The 17,716-nt window shown below is 40.6% G+C and overlaps 2 protein-coding genes across 11 annotated transcripts in view; both read left to right on the top strand.

Annotated features, from left to right (window-relative positions):
* The window catches only part of CTH (cystathionine gamma-lyase), a 414,207-nt gene that overhangs the window by 244,119 nt on the left and 152,372 nt on the right, over positions 1–17,716 (top strand). The window lies entirely within an intron of this gene.
* Positions 1–17,716, top strand: part of LRRC7 (leucine rich repeat containing 7) — a 233,006-nt gene that overhangs the window by 191,315 nt on the left and 23,975 nt on the right. For all 10 annotated transcript variants that reach the window (XM_081949018.1, XM_081949016.1, XM_081949019.1 and 7 more), the window contains 3 exons: positions 107–1,784; positions 13,219–13,368; positions 16,862–16,978. In XM_081949018.1, the coding sequence (XP_081805144.1) occupies positions 107–1,784; positions 13,219–13,368; positions 16,862–16,978 (1,945 nt within the window). The remainder of the gene's footprint in view (positions 1–106; positions 1,785–13,218; positions 13,369–16,861; positions 16,979–17,716) is intronic.

The raw sequence follows: 17,716 nt of genomic DNA, 5'->3' as shown, positions 1-17,716 counted from the left end.
TGGTTAAACTATGTAAGCAATAATGACCAGGTGTTTGTTAACATTTTAATCTGCTGTAATTGATTGTTTTCTGATGCAGGTTTTTTTTAATATTTGTTTCTTGCAGGCTTGTCCAATCTTTCCCACAACCCCTTGAGACCAAGCCATTACTCAGTCAGCGGGAATCTGCTCCAGCAGGAAATTTACAGCAACACAATGATAGGCGTCCAATGAGTGACACCTTTGCTGACAGTTGGAATGACAGCTCTCACTATGATAACACAGGATTTGTGGCCGAGGAGAACACGGTGGAGAATCCTAGCACTAATCCTCTCTTAAGCTCTAAATCAAGAAGCACATCTGCTCATGGACGCAGGCCTTTAATCAGGCAAGACAGGATAGTTGGTATTCCCCTAGAACTTGAGCAACCCACTATCCGAAATACCCCAGACTCAGAAGTGCCTCCATCAAACCCTTGGCAGAACTGGACAAGAACACCCAGCCCCTTTGAAGATAGGACAGCTTTCCCTTCTAAGCTGGAGATCACCCCTAGTAGTAGCCCTTTACCTGAAAGGAAAGACCTTGTTAAAGACTCTCCTGAAATATCTAGTACTTTTTCTCCAGGTACACAATGGGAATATCATGATTCCAACACTAACAGAAGTCTCAGCAATGTCTTTTCACACATTCACTGTCGCCCAGAGCTTTCTAAAAATATTATTTCCATCAGCAAAAGTACAGAGAGGCTTTCTCCAATGATGAGAGATTTAAAAACAAGCCGGTTTAAGAAATCACAAAGTATAGATGAGATAGATATTGGTGCATATAAAGTTTATAACATACCACTAGAGAACTATGCAGCTACTACTGATAATGCAGGGATACATGACAGACAAGATAAGATGTTGGGGGCAGAACATGGAATGTCTAGTATGTCTCGTAGCCAGTCTGTGCCAATGCTTGATGATGAACTGATGACTTACGGAAGTGTAAAGGTCCAACAACAGCAAAAGCCCTCTGTGACTAAAAAAGTATACCAGTTTGACCAAAGTTTTAATCCTCAAGGATCAGTAGAAGTGAAAGCTGAAAAGAGACTACCGCCCCCTTTCCAACATACTCCAGAATACATTCCCCAACAGACGAAAAATGTCTCTAAGGATTTGGTTAGTCCCAGAGCATACCGAGGATATCCACCCATGGAACACATGTTTTCCTTCTCACAGCCTTCTGTTAACGAAGAGACTGTCAATACCCAGTTGACAAGTCAGGGATCAAGGGCTGGATTTTTAAGAAGAGCAGATTCATTGGCCAGCTCCACTGAAATGTCCATGTATAGAAGAGTCAGTGAGCCTCATGAAATGCCTCAAAGCGATAGGTATAACAGACATCAGTATAGAGGAGCTATGGAACGCCAAAGCAACATTTCAGTGTCTGAATCCCAGTTTCTCAAAAGAAATGGCAGGTATGAAGATGAACACCCTTCATATCAAGAAGTGAAAACCCAGTCTGGAAGCTTCCCTGTTAAAAACTTAACGCAAAGGAGGCCTTTGTCTGCAAGGAGCTACAGTACAGAGAGTTATGGTACCTCTCAAACCAGGCCAGTTTCAGCTAGGCCGACAATGGCAGCTCTGTTGGAAAAAATACCGTCTGACTATAACTTGAGTAACTATGGTGAGAAGCCATCAGATAACCCTGATTTAAAGACAAGGCCTACTCCTGTGAAAGGCAATGAGAGCTGTGGTAAAATGCCTGCTGACTGGAGACAACAGCTACTTAGACATATAGAAGCTAGAAGGTTAGACAGGGTATGTCTGGCATTTCTTTGTAATTCATGCCTTGAGTTTTTTATTTTCAAAATTTTTGTTTGCAGTGATTAATATGCTATTTGTTAATATTATGAGCATTTCTCTGTTAAGATAGATAAATGTGTTTTCATTTCAGGAATTCTTGAAGTGAGAATTGAGGAAAAACATCACTTATATTTTAAAAAAATATTTCAAATAATGCTTCAGTGATGACTTTTTTAAGTTAACATGTTTATCAAGAAACTACTAAACTGAGGCTCCATTTATATTCTACTTTTTTCCATTCTAAAGAAAAACTGATAGGATAAATTCCAAACAAATATACGGTATATTAGTGGTCCAGAAAGATTTCGCTGAATAGGCACAATCCAAAGTTCTGAAGTACATCCACCAAAACCCACTAAAATCACTGAGTTTTTTTCTGTGTTTATGAATAAGGCTCTCTTTTATTGCACAAGGATTGATCTGCCATTCAGTCTTGGCAGATTAATTTGTTGATTTCCTTACCCACAATAGAAGATCAATCACAGGAATTAATTACATGTTGATGTCTGATACCTAAGCCTTAAACCAATGTATTTGAAAGTAAATTAACTGATTTAAGTTTAATTTACAGTATATCTAGGTATACTTATAAACTTTACTTAAGCAAAAAGACCTCAGAGTTGGCTAACTCCAAGTTACATTACAAATGAATATAAAAATGATGTTCTTCACTAACAGATCTTATCTGGTAAATGTACAGATTCACTCAATGGAAGTTGGTGTTTTTTGCACTAGCTAAATTACAAGTCATGGTATTATTTGGAGTCATAATTAGGATGTTGGTGTTTACTATTTGAATAAAATGCTTCATAGTAACTGGAATAGCAAGAAATAATTTAGAAGTCCTATATGCAGAGAAAGGAGCAATGTATCACATGTGGTTTTAGGATTTTCTCTGACTCTATTTTTCACAACTAACCCAATCTGAACTTGTAATTTCAGCACAACACTGTTGCAGGGAAAAATTATTTATGTCCTTCCTTTGCTGCTGTTTTCATTGTGAAATGAATTCATTATTCCCAGAACTACGAATTCCATGCAAAATACATGCCACTTATAACTCTGCATCCACTGAGAGTAAAAGCAATAGATATAAGCAGTTTTCAGTAGGATGACCATTATCCTACTGAAAGAATTAAAAAATACAATTTCCACCTGAAATTATAACTTTATAATCATGTATAAGAAAAGGGAACATCTCAGGATGTCCTTAGAAAATTACAGTGAACTACTGAAAGAATTGCAGAATTGTTTTTGTCTTAAACTGCATTTTATAGTTAAAGTGTAAAAAATATTTAAATGTTCAAAAAATAAGATTACACTTCAGTAAGAGCTAAATTAATCATCTGGTTATAACAACTAATACAGTCTTTTTAGTTTTCTGTTACTACATATGTGGAAAGCAACTATATCACGGAGCTTATTTTTAGTGTATTTAGTTTTCATGGACAAAAGAAATATACACTGTTGATTTGTATAATCCTATGAGTGCAGAAATATAATGTTTTTGATTGTAATTTCAGTGCTAAATCATCAGAAAACGACAACTCAAAACCTGCATGGGTTTAACCTAGTTGAAAGTGTTTAAGAATTTACTAAATGTTTAATCAAAGTGATTTAACTTCATTATTATTGAAAGAGGCATATTGGAAGGTAGTTTAGAAAATGAAGTACTGATACCTTTACAGCGATTAAAAGTTTGGAAGTAGAAGTTTACAAACTCCAAACAGTCTCCCTTCACCTTCACTTTTCTATTCAGGATTATAAATGCATATTTCTACAACTAACACACAGTTGAAACTTTCTGCAGGAAAATAATTTGAATGTGAGTGAATATGAGCATAGAAATGGAAAGTAGTAGAATTGATAAGCTCATAAACAGTCACATGCCATAGTCACCTCTCACTAGGATAACCATCATGGGCTCTGTATTTGGCCCTCCTTGAAAAGCTACAACTGATACAAAAAGCAGCAGCCCAAACAAGGATGGACATCCTAAAGTAGTTGGTAGACAACATTGCTTTTAAGACTGTGTTGACTAGGTACAATTCAAGGTATTGTCACCCTTAAGACCTTAGATGACTCCAGATCAAGTTTTCTATGGTACCACTTTCTGTATTTATCTGCCTGTTATAGTCAAACTGAATAGTCAAGTCCTGCCAGGCCCCATCTAATATGAGACTGTTATCTGATGAGACCTCAGAAGTGGGCATCTTCAATTACTGCTCCCATTATTTTGGAATTCCATCCTATGGAGTTCCGTTTTGTGCTTTCCATCCTGGGCTTCATGGACCTGATTGTTCCATATAGCACAGAAAAGAGACACATTGTGAGTGAAGGTTGGAATTTTGCAGGCACATAATTTCGTATAATTACTACTTGTCATTTTGAGGGAATTGCTTTTTATTTTATGCTTATCTTGTTGGCGGCCCAGAGACTTTGGGAATGAGCAGCATACCAACCTCCGTCCACCCCTCATTAATGAATGACAAGTGGGAGACTTGTCAACCCTCCTAGATAGATCATGCATACTAATTTATTTATTTATTTATTTATATCCCGCCTTTATTATTTTTACAAATAACTCAAGACGGCGAACATATCCAGCATATCTTCCTCCTCCTATTTTCCCCATAACAAAAACTCTGTGAAGCTGGCTTTGATGGCTAAGGTGAGACTTGAACTAACATTTATTATAAGCTTACAGAAACAGAATCTTGCAAGTCTGAATGCCCTTCGCTCCTCTCTTCCTTTATCTTATGAGAAATAGGAAGCACTTTGTGTGAGACATTTCCGCAGGTTACAGTTTTTCCCTAGACTCAAATTTCTTTCACCTGACCATTATTTTAGTTGCGTGCCTTCCTCCAGTCTTCAAAGTTATTCCTTCTATTCATTACACCAACAAAGAATTAAAATTATGTAAATGGATAAGTAAATATTGCAGTATTGATCACCTGTACTATTCATATTTTTATGGACATGGTACTCTATCCTTTGATAGAATAGCTTCCCTCTGAGATGAGAAGCACCATCTGTACAGTATGTATATATTTATTCATTAGATTTTTATCCCATTTTTATTATTTTAAAAGTAATTCAAAGCAGCAAACATATTTAGTACTCCTTCCAGTTCCTATTTTTCCACTGCAATAACAATGAGAGGTTGGTTAGCTGAGAGAAAGTAACTGGCCTGAAGTCACCCAGCTGGCTTTCATGCATAAAGCAGGGCTAGAACTCACAGGCGCCTAGTTTTAGGCCTTAACCTTACACAAAACTGGCTGTCATATGTCACCTCATCACAAAAACACTGTAGATAATGGTGCTATGATTTAAATTATATTTTTCATCACGTTTGTTTTGCACATTGCTTGCCTGAAGTCTCTTGATCCTTTTTTCAAAAAGAAACGTATGTGCTTAAATAAATGACTAAAATTTTAACCCACAATTAGTCAAATAAAAAAGTTATTTTCCAATGCTCAAATTAATTGCAATCTCACATAGGAGCATGGGAGACAAGGTAATTATTAGTGGAAAAATTATAATTCAAAATAGATTATCAAAAAATGTTCAATTATTCATTATTCTGAACAACAAAGTTCATATTCTAATCCCTGAAGAAAATGCATTAGTTTAGAGAACATAGAAAGGGAGCTCAGAAAGCAGAAAGAAAAACGGATATTGTATTTCTTGAGGTTTGTTTTTTGTTTTTGTTTTGTTTTTCCACATGCTGCTAAAAGGCTCAGATCTAAGATTGACTGTCGATCCTAAATCTGAATGCTAGGGAAAAGAAAAGTAAGAAGAATTGGCTATAGCAAGCTATGAACATTATTCTTTGTTTAGTTTGTTTTCTTTTTCTTTTAATGTATGTATGAATGAATATAATTTGGCATTTGTGTTTCTTTTAAAAAGAAGAAGGAACTGGGCGTGTCTAGTTTAATGAAAAGAAGGACTAGGGGAGACATAATAGCAGTGTTCCAGTATCTCAGGGATTGCCACAAAGAAGAGGGAGTCAAACTATTCTCCAAGGCACCTGAAGATAGAACAAGAAGCAATGGGTGGAAATAATAATAATAATAATAATAATAATAATAATAATAATAATAATAATAATAATAATAATAATAATAATATTTAATGCTTCTAGACCGCCCCCTCTCCCGCAAGGGACTCGGGGCGGTGTACAGTTCATACAAAATATAACAGGATACAATAAAATTAAATTAAATATGTACAGTTGACAATTGACATGGAGGAGGTTAAAATGTAGTTAAAAGAACTGTACAAAGCAGATATAAAATAAATTCAAACCCCTAAAAACAAATACAGTAGATTAAAAAACCCCTAAAATAACCAGATATAATACATTTGCCAGGAGGGACAGTTGAATTATGCCAGGCCTGCCAGTCGGAACAGGTGGGTCTTCAGTTTTTGCCGGAAGGAGCGGAGGTCAGAAGTGGTTCTAATGTCGGGGGGGAGGTCATTCCAGAGGGTTGGGCCCATCACAGAGAAGGCCCTACTCCTCGGTGTCGCCCGCTGGCATTGCCTAGTGGACGGCACCAGGAGAAGTCCCTCCCTGTGTGAGCGTATTGGCCGCAGGGATGTATGTGGGAGGATGCGATCCCGCAAGTAACTAGGTCCCGTGCCACGGAGCGCTTTAAAGATGGTAATCAGCACCTTGAAACGCACCCGGAAAACCACAGGCAGCCAGTGCAGCTCGCGCAGGAGAGGTGTTACGTGGGAGTACCTCGTACTCCCCATCACAGCCCGCGCGGCTGCGTTCTGAACTAACTGCAGTCTCCGGGCGCGTCCCAAGGGCAGCCCCATGTAGAGAGCGTTGCAGTAATCCTAGCGAGACGTCACCAGCGCATGAGTGACCGTGCGTAGGGCATCCCGATCCAGTAGGGGGCGCAATTGGCGCACCAGGCGAACCTGGTGGAACGCCCCCCTTCCCACGGCTGCCACATGGTCATCCATTGACAGCCGGGCATCAAGGAGGACGCCCAAATTGCGCGCCCGTTCCACAGGGGGCAATTGTTCGCCCCCTATGGCCAGCGATGGGATCAGCTGGCTGAACCGAGGTGCCGGTAGCCACAGCCACTCAGTCTTGGAGGGGTTGAGTTTAAGTCTGTTGTCCCCCATCCAGACCCCGACGGCCTCCAAACACCGGGACATCACTTCGACAGCCTCGTTGGGGTGGTTTGGAGTTGAAATATACAGCTGAGTATCATCAGCGTAGAGGTGATACTCAACCCCACAACCACGGATGATCTCACCCAGCGGCTTCACATATGTGTTGAACAGGAGAGGCGAGAGGACCGACCCCTGTGGCACTCCACAAGTGAGTGGCCTCGGGGTCGACCTCTGTCCCCCTGTCAACACACATTGCCTCCGGTCGGAGAGGTAGGAGCCAAACCACCGCAAAACGGTACCTCCGACTCCTATCCCCTCCAACCGGCGCAATAGGATACCATGGTCGATGGTATCAAAAGCCGCCGAGAGGTCTAATAGGACCAGGATAGAGGAACAACCTCTATCTCTGGCCCTCCAGAGATCATCAACCAACGCGACCAAGGCTGTCTCTGTGCTGTGCCCGAGTCGGAAGCCGGACTGGCGTGAGTCTAGATACTCGGATTCGTCAAGGTGTCGTGGAAACTGCTGCGCCACCACATTCTCTACAACCTTCGTTAGAAACGGAAGGTTGGAGACTGGACGATAATTAGCTAGCTCCATTGGGTCGAGTGAAGGCCTCTTAAGCAAGGGTCTCACCACCGCCTCTTTCAAGGCGGTTGGTAAGGATCCCTCACCCAATGAGGCATTCACCAGGCCCAGAAGCCAGCCTCGGGTCACCTCCCAAGATGCCAGTACCAACCAGGAGGGACATGGGTCCATTAAACATGTGGTGGGTCACAGCCGTCCACGCAACCTATCTAAATCCTCGGGGGCAACAGAATCAAACTCCTCCCAGGATGGTCTCACAAGACTCGCTGTTGGCGGCCAGTCTGGTCCACTGAGTGGGGCCCATCCGTTCCGGATCTGAGCGACTTTGTCCTGCAGATATTCCCCAAATTCCTCTGCTCTGCCCTGTAAGGGTGCCCCCTGTGTCCTCTGTGAGAAGAGGGAGCGGGTCACCCTAAACAGGGCGGCAGGGCGGTTATCCGCGGATGCAATAAGGGTGGCACAATATCTACGTTTGGCCACCCTTAATGCCACAAGGTAGGTCCGCAAGTAGGATCTTACCTGTGTTCGATCAGATTCGGAGCGTGAGGACCTCCACTTGCTCTCTAGACGTCTCGTGTGGCGCTTCATCACCCTCAGCTCCTCGGTATACCAAGGAGCCCAGGTGGGTCGCTGCCACAGGAGAGGTCGCAAAGGCGCAACCCGGTCCAAGGCCCCAGCCGCCGCCCTATTCCAGGCGGCCGCTAGGTCCTCCGACCGAGCGCGGGTCAGGGCTACAGGTAATGGCCCAAGCTCCGTCTGGAACCTATCCGGCTCCATCAGGTGCTTGGGGCGGTACCAGCGTGGACCGTCTGGTCCCGCCTCCTCGCGGTGGGGGGTAGCACCAGGGAAGTCAAGCCGGAGACATGAGTGATCTGACCATGACAGGGGTGTAACAGTAAAATCCCCTCTACCCAGATCACTCATCCACTGCTCAGATACAAAAACAAGGTCCAATGTGTGGCCTCCTTCGTGTGTGGGGCCCTGAATTAACTGGGTCAGGCCCATGGCTGTCATGGAAGCCATGAACTCCCGAGCTACCTCAGACGCTGCTCCCGTCGATGGCAGGTTGAAATCCCCCATAACCACAAGCCTGGGGATCTCAACCGCCGTCTCCGAGATCAGCTCGAGGAGCTCGGGCAGGGCTGCTGATGTATAGCGAGGAGCCAAGTATACAATCAGCAAACCCAACTGCCTCCCTGGGCCCCATTTCACACCAAGGGACTCACACCCGGATATCTGAGGAACAGTGAACTCCCTCGGCTCTAGACCTTCCCGTATAACTACCGCCACCCCACCACCCTTACCCAGGGCCCGAGGCTGATGGAATGCACGGAAACCTGGTGGGCACATTTCCACGAGGGGTAAACCACCCTCATGGCCCAACCAGGTTTCCGTTATCCCTGCAAGGTCTAGCTCCCCCTCAGAGATCAACTCATTAATGAGGGGGGCCTTGTTGGTTACGGACCTTGCATTGCAAAGCATCAGCCGTAGGCCCGGGCTCTGTAGTTCCTGGCCACCTAGGTTGCGGGGGTTGGTGCAAACGACCGGGCATAGCCAACAACCACGGTCTCCCAACCGACCTTGTGATCTTCTCTTGTCCTCGCATCCCCCCCTCCCCGCGACCGTTGTAATCAAACAACCCTCTATTGGAATCACTTGTTCCCTCTCCCCCCCCACTCCGCTCACTTCCTTCCCGGACTCACCTGTCCATCTGGCACTGGCACTGGCGCCTCTCCCGGCCTGGTTATCACACCCCCCCTCCCTGGAACCCCTTAATAACAATAAAAAACTTCTGGATAAAAAGCCCCTCAGCCTCCGTTTCTTCCACCTCTCGGGGTTCACAAACCCGTCATCAAGGCAGGCCCTTGAGAGAGCCAAGGGCCATACCTGCGAGAGCGGGGCCTCCCGCAGGCGGAGCAGGTCCAACCTCGAATAAATAGTTCGTTAAAAGTCCAATGGAATCAGGATGCTAATAAAGGTTGATAGAAAGTTGGTAAAAGTTCATAAAAGTTGATGGTTAATGAGTCGGGCTCTTAGAGGGAGGAAGGAGATGTTAAAATATTTAGATAGAGAAGAAGGGGGTGGGAATGATCGAATACCCCCAATTACATAAAATTGCATAAAACGACGAAGGTGACCACAAGGTGAGAGATTGTTCAAGGTGTTCAGGATGTTCCATGGCAGAGTGACCCAAACGTGGGAGATTATTCGCGCTGGTTCAGGGTGGTTCCTTCCTAGAGGTCCACAGAGACTTACAGTTAGAGTTTGGTGTCCCCTGCTGGCGTTGACAAGGCCTGGGGGGGGGGGCATAGGACGTTGGGAGCAGCCAGGTATGATGGAAAAAAACAGCAGAAGTCCAGGCAATGGCGGCCTTCCTTTCCCTCACCCGCTGCTATAGCCACCTCTAGTTGGTCTCTCCCGGCTAACTCGTCAACTCCTAGCCATATCTTGTTCTCCTTATTCTCCCCCCCCCCCCCGGTCTTAGGTTAGTTGCCAGCAGCAATGCAAATCTCTTGCAAATCTCTTGCGCCTCAAGCCTCACACCCATCTGACCTTTTTTGGTTGTTGTTATTTTGTTGTTATTTTGTTGTTGTTCTCTCCAGCGCTGTTCATGCCAGTATCTTTCACCTTGCACCATTCGTCCTGGGGCAACCCGCAGTCCGCTCCGTGCTGCTATTCCGCTCCGTGTTACTGTTCTCACTGTAGCCACTGTAGCCACCATTGCAGCCCCGCCTTCTCCTCGCTCCAAACAGCCTTCCTTCTATTTCTATTTCAGCGCTCTCCGCGCTCTCCGCCAGACTCCGAACTCCTCCGACCACCCTGGCAGCCCAAAATGGGCTCAAAACAAGCCAGGGTGGACAGGCTATCAAACCCTCGGGCTTCGGATGGCATGAGGCCCGGCAGCAGCCCTAATCCATCGGGGAACTCCACGGCGTTCTCCGGAGCTCAGGAGGCGACCGCCATCACCGGAAGCTCTCCTCCTAAATTCCACTAATCAAAAACTAATCAAGGAGAGAAGCAACTTAGAACTGAGGAGAAACTTCCTGACAGTTAGAACAATTAATCAGTGGAATTGCTTGCCTCCAGAAGTTGTGAATGTCCCAACACTGGAAGTCTTTAAGAAGATGTTGGATAGCCATTTGTCTGAAACAGTATAGGGTTGTCTAGGCAGGGGGTTGGAGTAGAAGACCTCCAAGGTCCCTTCCAACTCTGCTATTGTATTGTATTGTATTAAGAGATATTGCTATATAAATATGCCATTCAAGAGAAGGTTTTTAGCAGTGCTTATAACTTTTTCTGTGATGCTGTCATCCTGGGTGCATGTCCAGAGGTTGGCAGTTAAGGGGAGCAATGGACTTGAATGAAGCCAAGGAATTGTACATATTTGCACCAGTTCCCCTTCTTCTATCTACAGTATCTATCTATCTATCTATCTATCTATCTATCTATCTATCTATCTATCTATCTATCTATCTATCTATCTATCATCTATCTATCTATCTATCTATCATCTATCTATCTATCATCTATCTATCATCTATCTATCTATCTTTAGTCATAGATTGGGTTGCGCTTCTCCCCTGAAGATTTGCAGCTCTTGGTCAACGAGTAGGTGGCAACTGTAGCCAAGAAGGCCTTGACACAGATTCATCTTGTGCATATCAGTTGCACTCAGCCCTAGTTTGGGAGACTCTTTGGATTCAGGTAGTCCTCAGCTTACAGCCATTCATTCAGTGACAGTTCAAAGTTACAACAGCACTGAAAAAAGTGACTTACAACCAGTTTTCACATGACCATTGCAGCATCTCCATGGTCACATAGTCGAAATTCAGGCACTTGACAACTGGCAAGCATTTATGAAAATCGCATTGTCCTGAAGTCATGTGATCACCCTTTGTAACCTTCCCAGCTGGCTTCCGATAGGCAAAGTCAGTGTGGAAAGCCAGATTAACTAACAACTACATGATCCACTTAACAACTGCAGTGATTCATTTAATAACTGTGGCAACAAAAGTTGTAAAATGGGGCACAACTTATTTAATAACTGCCTTGCTTAACAACAGAAGTTTTGGGCTCAATAATAGTTGTTAGTGGAGGACTACCTGTAATCCTGTCCTAATTACCTCACAAATAGAGTAATCCAAACTGTTGGACATGAGACTGCCTATACATACTTTAAATAAACAAAGACATATGAACATATATACGTAGCATGTGGAAACTTACAGCAGGTCCAGAATGCAGAATACTGCTGTACAGGCAGAAATGAATGTACCTCTTTCCGGAGTTATACTGGCTACCAGGTGAACTGGCTTCAGAGGTTGCTTAAGGACCCCAAGAAAGATGTAGCTCCTTTAAAGAGATGCCAATACATGTTAGATAAGTACCTCCTCATGGTCCAAATCTCCTTCTCAATACTACCTTTCCTTATACATTAGGATAACATTAGCATACGATTGTGTTTTAGCTGTCTAGACAAGAATTCTCTTACATATCAGGATTTCTATCACTATTTAGTACAGGTAGTCTTTGACTTATGACTGAAGTTATGACGGACTACACTACGAGTACCTAAGACCCAGATTCAAAGTTACTACAGCTGCCACTCCAGTCATGTGACCGCAGTTCGGGCACTCTGCAACTGGCACTCACAATATTCACTTAACGACCTCAATGTTTGCTTAATGACTGCAGCAGTCACTTAACGACTCTGGTAGTCGCTTACCAATACTGCAGAAAAGGTTGTAAAGTCAGGTTGGCAATGTGGGTTGCCTAATTTACAACCAGCATGACTTATGACTGTGATGAACTCCATTATAATCATAATTAGAGAATTACCTGTATAGGAATATACTAAATCAGCAAAGTCTGTTTTGAGACCTAATAGGAATGGAGTAAGTCAGGATCTCTGTCCTTTTTCTAAATTAGATTCTAGATAGTATATAATGCATAATCTTGTGCCAGTATACATTCATCCTGATCGACATTGAAATAATATACTGTACGTTCCAATATACAGCAGTAAGTTGAGTAAAATCAATTTTAAGATACAGCTTTTGATGGTCAAGTTTAATAAATGTTGTCTTGTGTTCTGTGTGAAATTCACCTACTTGGATTACTGATGTTTAGGAACTAATATGTCAGTTGTGAAAGTTTCAAATATCCAGCCACATCATGTTTTGGTGCAGTTAAGCTTTTTCACAAACAAGTATAATTTTATTTGACTTTTTAAACATTTTTGTCTTCCCATCAAATTTGGTGGTTCAAACTCCTTTTTTTTTCTCAAAGTGCTCTGGACCTTCTGCATTTTTTTCTCCAATTTATTTAGTTTCTGAGATGATATACAGTATTTTATTGTAAAGAGGTAAATAAAGCATCTCAGTGTTTCCTTCCTCACAAAGTTAACTTGGTTTTGTATATTAATTATGATTTAGAGACCATTTGTATGAATTGCTTTTTTATGTCAGTGTCTTTTTATGGAAACCATTTTATGTACAACTAGCACTCTGTGCTTCTGTCTTACAGCGCATGCATAAATAAGCTCCTTATTTCTTGGTATTGTTTGTTTGCTTTAATTGAGACTATGTGAAAATCATATATGTGCAGTATTTTTTCTGAATAAGCATGTGTGTTCATATCTCGTCACGTGATTGTTATTTCCTCTACTCAGACTGCTGCTTATAAACACAACACTGTTAACCTTGGCATGCTGCGCTCTGGAGGTTTGTCAGCAATGCATGCGGGCAGAAGCATGACATTAAACTTGCAGACTAAATCTAAATTTGAAAACCAAATGCATCAAGAGCTACCTCTACCGAAAGTAAGTATGAGATAGCTTGCATATATCAAAGAGACATAAATACTCCTCCATACTCCTCTCTCTTTTTAGCTCATTTCTTTTATTCATGCTTGTTGCCTAAAAGCGACCCAAAAAGCAAAGTTAAACCTAATTTGCCATGTGACCTCTCTGCTTCTTCAAGTAATTTGGCTCACCACATCTCGGTCATGCTGCTTTCTGCTCTTCTCTTGCAAACTGATGTACAAATGCCATATGTTAACCAGAAAGGTCTAAGAGTTATGTTTCATGTTGTCAATGTTTAGAGATGTCAGGGGCGTTAATACCATTCAGCTGCCTAATGTTACTACCAAAAGTTCATTACAAATTCATTTAATTTAAGATAGCATTTCAGGAATCAGAATCTATAGATACTACATTCCTGATTAAGACTAGCTTGTAACTTTAACTCAAGAGACATGTCAAATGTACGTATGTCCTGCTCACATCTTTTACTGTATTTGTGTGTTTCTGTATGTAAACTGTTGTAGAGTTAGCTATATGTTGTATCTAACCCCACGTGTATTTAAAAATCCAGATGAGATATATCCCACAACATTTTACAGAAAGTTCTGAATGAAGTTCAAATTCATCCAGTCAGTTTCTTGGAAAGAAATAGGCTCCTGATTGTGTAAGTGGTATTCCAAAATATATTATAAGATTCAAAATATTTTTAACTCATTCGAGTACACACAAATGGGCAAAAGATGTTCTGAATAGAGGATATGAACTACAGAATAAAGTATTCTTTTGTACCTGTGTCCTGACACCGAACACAATTACGGAGGTAATGGGACTTGCATCATGATATTGCAATGCACATTTTGACTCTTATCCACTTTGCATTTCTGCATATACTTATGATATTGAATCCTAACTTTGTGATTTTTAGAATTAGCAACATTAATAATTTACTTTCATTTGATTTCTTTTCCTCTTCTTTTTTTTTAAAGAACCATCTTCTTGTGAGCAGATATGTTTTTTTCTCTGTGTATAAAAAGGTGTTGGACATCACTTAAATAAGCACAGTGGTTCTCAACCTGTGGGTCGGGACCCCTGTGGGGGTCGAATGACCCTTTCACAGGGGTCACCTAAGACCATCGGAAAACACATTTTTTGATGGTCTTAGGAACCGAGACACCAATTTTATGGTTGGGGGTCACCACAACATGAGAAACTGTATTAAAGGGTCGCGGCATTGGGAAGGTTGAGAACCACTGCGCTAGTGGGTCGTGGCATTGAAATAATTATAACACTTTGATTTTCCCCATTGATACATATTCTCTTTTTTTATCATTGAGCTGACTTTGCATTGCTATATGTGAACTTGAAATTGGAAGAACTAATAAATTTTTCCTTAAATTTAATTATTTTGTGTAGTTTTCATGTAATGTAATTCTGATTTCTTAGTATGATTCTCTCCTATTAATGGAAAATATTAATCAAATTTTAACTTAAGACCATGTCGTATAAGAATGAAGTATAAATAGAATACTTCTATCCCATTGCAAGCTCTTGTTTACCCACTTAAAATGAAATTGGATGTAGCTATTCCTATAAATACAGACACTGGATTCATGCCAGACTGTGTTGCTTAAGACTTGCTCCCAAACATACAGTGAAATGTTCTAGATCAGGACTGTCAAACTCCCAGCCCATGGGCTGGATGCGTCACACTGGTCATGGCAGTGGTCACGGTTTAGCAAGGGGAGGGGGGAAGTCCCAATACGTCACGTGACACCACTCTGACAACGTGAGTTTGGCACCCCTGTTCTAGAGTAAGGATTTCCTTTGGATTAGAAATTTACTAAAATCTTTGCAGGATTTGACTTAAATACATTTATGATTCCTGTCTCCCACCTTTAAAGTATAAAATATGTGCATATTTATTTGCTTTGATCAAGTAAGGCTGATAATGCCAAGAATATTTATAACCAAAGAAAGGAAATGAGTGTGTTATTAAAAAGCATGTGATTGCTTCTTTACAAGCAATCAAAATATGCATAATAAAATGTTTTGGTAATACTATGAGTAGTTTAAACTAATCATTAATTTCAGTCATCCGTTGATCTTCCTGTGAATTGGACATTCCTTGATTAAAAGGTTTACTTAATAAAATCGATCAAAGGCGATCAAGTCTCCATGTAAAACTCTCTAATGAAAATTCATTCATTTATTAAAGATTCATTAAAGTTAGGGGGAAAAGGGCTGTACAAGAAATTCAGAAAAAGCATTACAAAATTTTCAAACTAAAGCAATTGTATCTTTTCAAGGCTCATTTGGTTTGCAATTTCTACCTAAGACACTTCTTTTTCTGATATGTAAAATTCTACTGCAAAAAAAAAGTTTGACTCTGGTAACGTTCATTCAGTTCTTTTATTATGTCTTTAATCAGGAGTATGATTATTCTTCCTATGATTATTTTATCATTCTGAACTTTATGTTTTCATATAGACAAATGCAGTAAAAGGACCTGTATATCTGACTCCAAATGCTTTTATTTTCTGCATATGAGAATCATTATACCATATTACAGTAATAGTGTTCAGGTCCTGCAAGAGAGTTGTTTCCCTGATACATCTAAAATTAGTAACTTATATTGCTATGGTAGTCCTTGTCTTAAAACAGTCCATTTAATGACCAAAGTTACAATGGCACTGAAAAAAGTGATTTAGGTCTGTTTTTACAGCATCCCAAGGGTCATGTGATCAAAATTCAGAAGCTTGTCAACTGATTCACATTTATAGCCGTTGTTGTGTCCCAAGGTCATGTGATATCTTTTTGTGAACAAAGTTAATGGAGAAGCCAGATTCATTTTACAATCAGGTTACTAACTTATCAACTGTGGTGATTTATTTAACAATTGAGGCAAGAAAGGTCATGAAATCGGTCAAAACTAACTTAACAAATGTCTCACTTAGCAACAAAAATTTTGGGTTCAATTGTTATCATAGGTTCAGTTGTTATCATAGGTTGAGGGCTACCTGTACAATCCTTATTTACCTATTCATTCATTCATTCATTTATCTGCCACCAATCACACTGATATAGCGGCACAGGGCAGCTTGAAATAATTATAGTTCCATTCTAACATTAAATTTTGGATGGGAGAAAGAATTGATCATTTTTCTTCCATTTGGATAGTACGAATGCTTGTTATTAAGTATTTAGAAATAGAAACCAAGCCTTCTACTTTAACCATATTTCAACAATAGTAATATTCTGATATTGGAAACTTTTACATATTCTTTGGAAGTCTATTAAGGTCTTTATCCAATTTTTAGCAACCTAGAAAAGTATATCATTTTTAATATCTGTATCTAAGTACATATGTATAAATTGATATTTATGTGTGTGCATATTTAGTAAACTGCAAGATATGTATTGTGTCTCTATAGTTATAAAGTAACTGTTAGTAAATCAAACAGAAGTGCTTTCATTACTCTGACTAAGTAATGTATCAATATTTTAAAAATAGACCCCATCACAACAAAGCAGCATTTTAGACAATGGACAGGAAGATATTTCTGGCAACCAATGGAATCCATATCCACTTGGAAGGCGAGATGTACCACCAGAAACTGTTGCTAAAAAGGTAATATATATCACAAACAATGAATGCTGAAATAATATACATGTATAAAACTAAATCTGATACTTCCCAGTGATCTCAAATTTATAAATGAAAATCTAGGAACTAACCATAGTGTCATGAGCTTTCTCCACTGCACATTTTTCAGTTGGATTTAAACATGGTTAAATATTATATTGTCACTTATATTAATTCAATCTTAGCAATGGTTTGAAACTAGAATTCAACTTGGTGAATGAGTTCAAATTAAAGTTTTTAACATTAATCATAGTCCTGATACAATAGCCACACTAAGCTGAATCTGTAGAATTTGTTACTGCAAAACAATACAATAGCTAACTTAGGTAGCTTCAAGAGTACATTGGATAAATTGTAGTCTTGAATGTAAAGAATGTAAAGAAGATATCTGTCAAGGACCAGTCATGTCACCTCCACTTTAGGAATAACATATTTCCAAATAGAAGTTGCAAGGCAACAATGATAGGAGAAAGGTAAATTTCCATGTCCTGCTTTCAAGGAATGACTTTGAGAAAAAGATGATGAGGATGATGCATCTTGCCTAATCTAATACATATTCCTGTGTACTGATGTGAAATGGGAAAGTACATTTAAAGAAAGGGATGTGGAAAGAAAGCTCACAATTTGTTTTATCCTTTTCTAATTTCAAAACCAATCATAAGCATGATTACTGGCATTTTTATTTATGCTGTTTATCAATGTATTAGTCCCATGGGACAATTT

This window comes from Natrix helvetica (genome assembly GCF_964273705.1).
Source record: "Natrix helvetica genome assembly, chromosome: 3".
In the NCBI taxonomy this organism is placed as follows: Eukaryota; Metazoa; Chordata; class Lepidosauria; order Squamata; family Natricidae; genus Natrix; species Natrix helvetica.
Note: the sequence above shows the minus strand (reverse complement) of the source record. Positions and strands in the feature narration are given on the sequence as shown.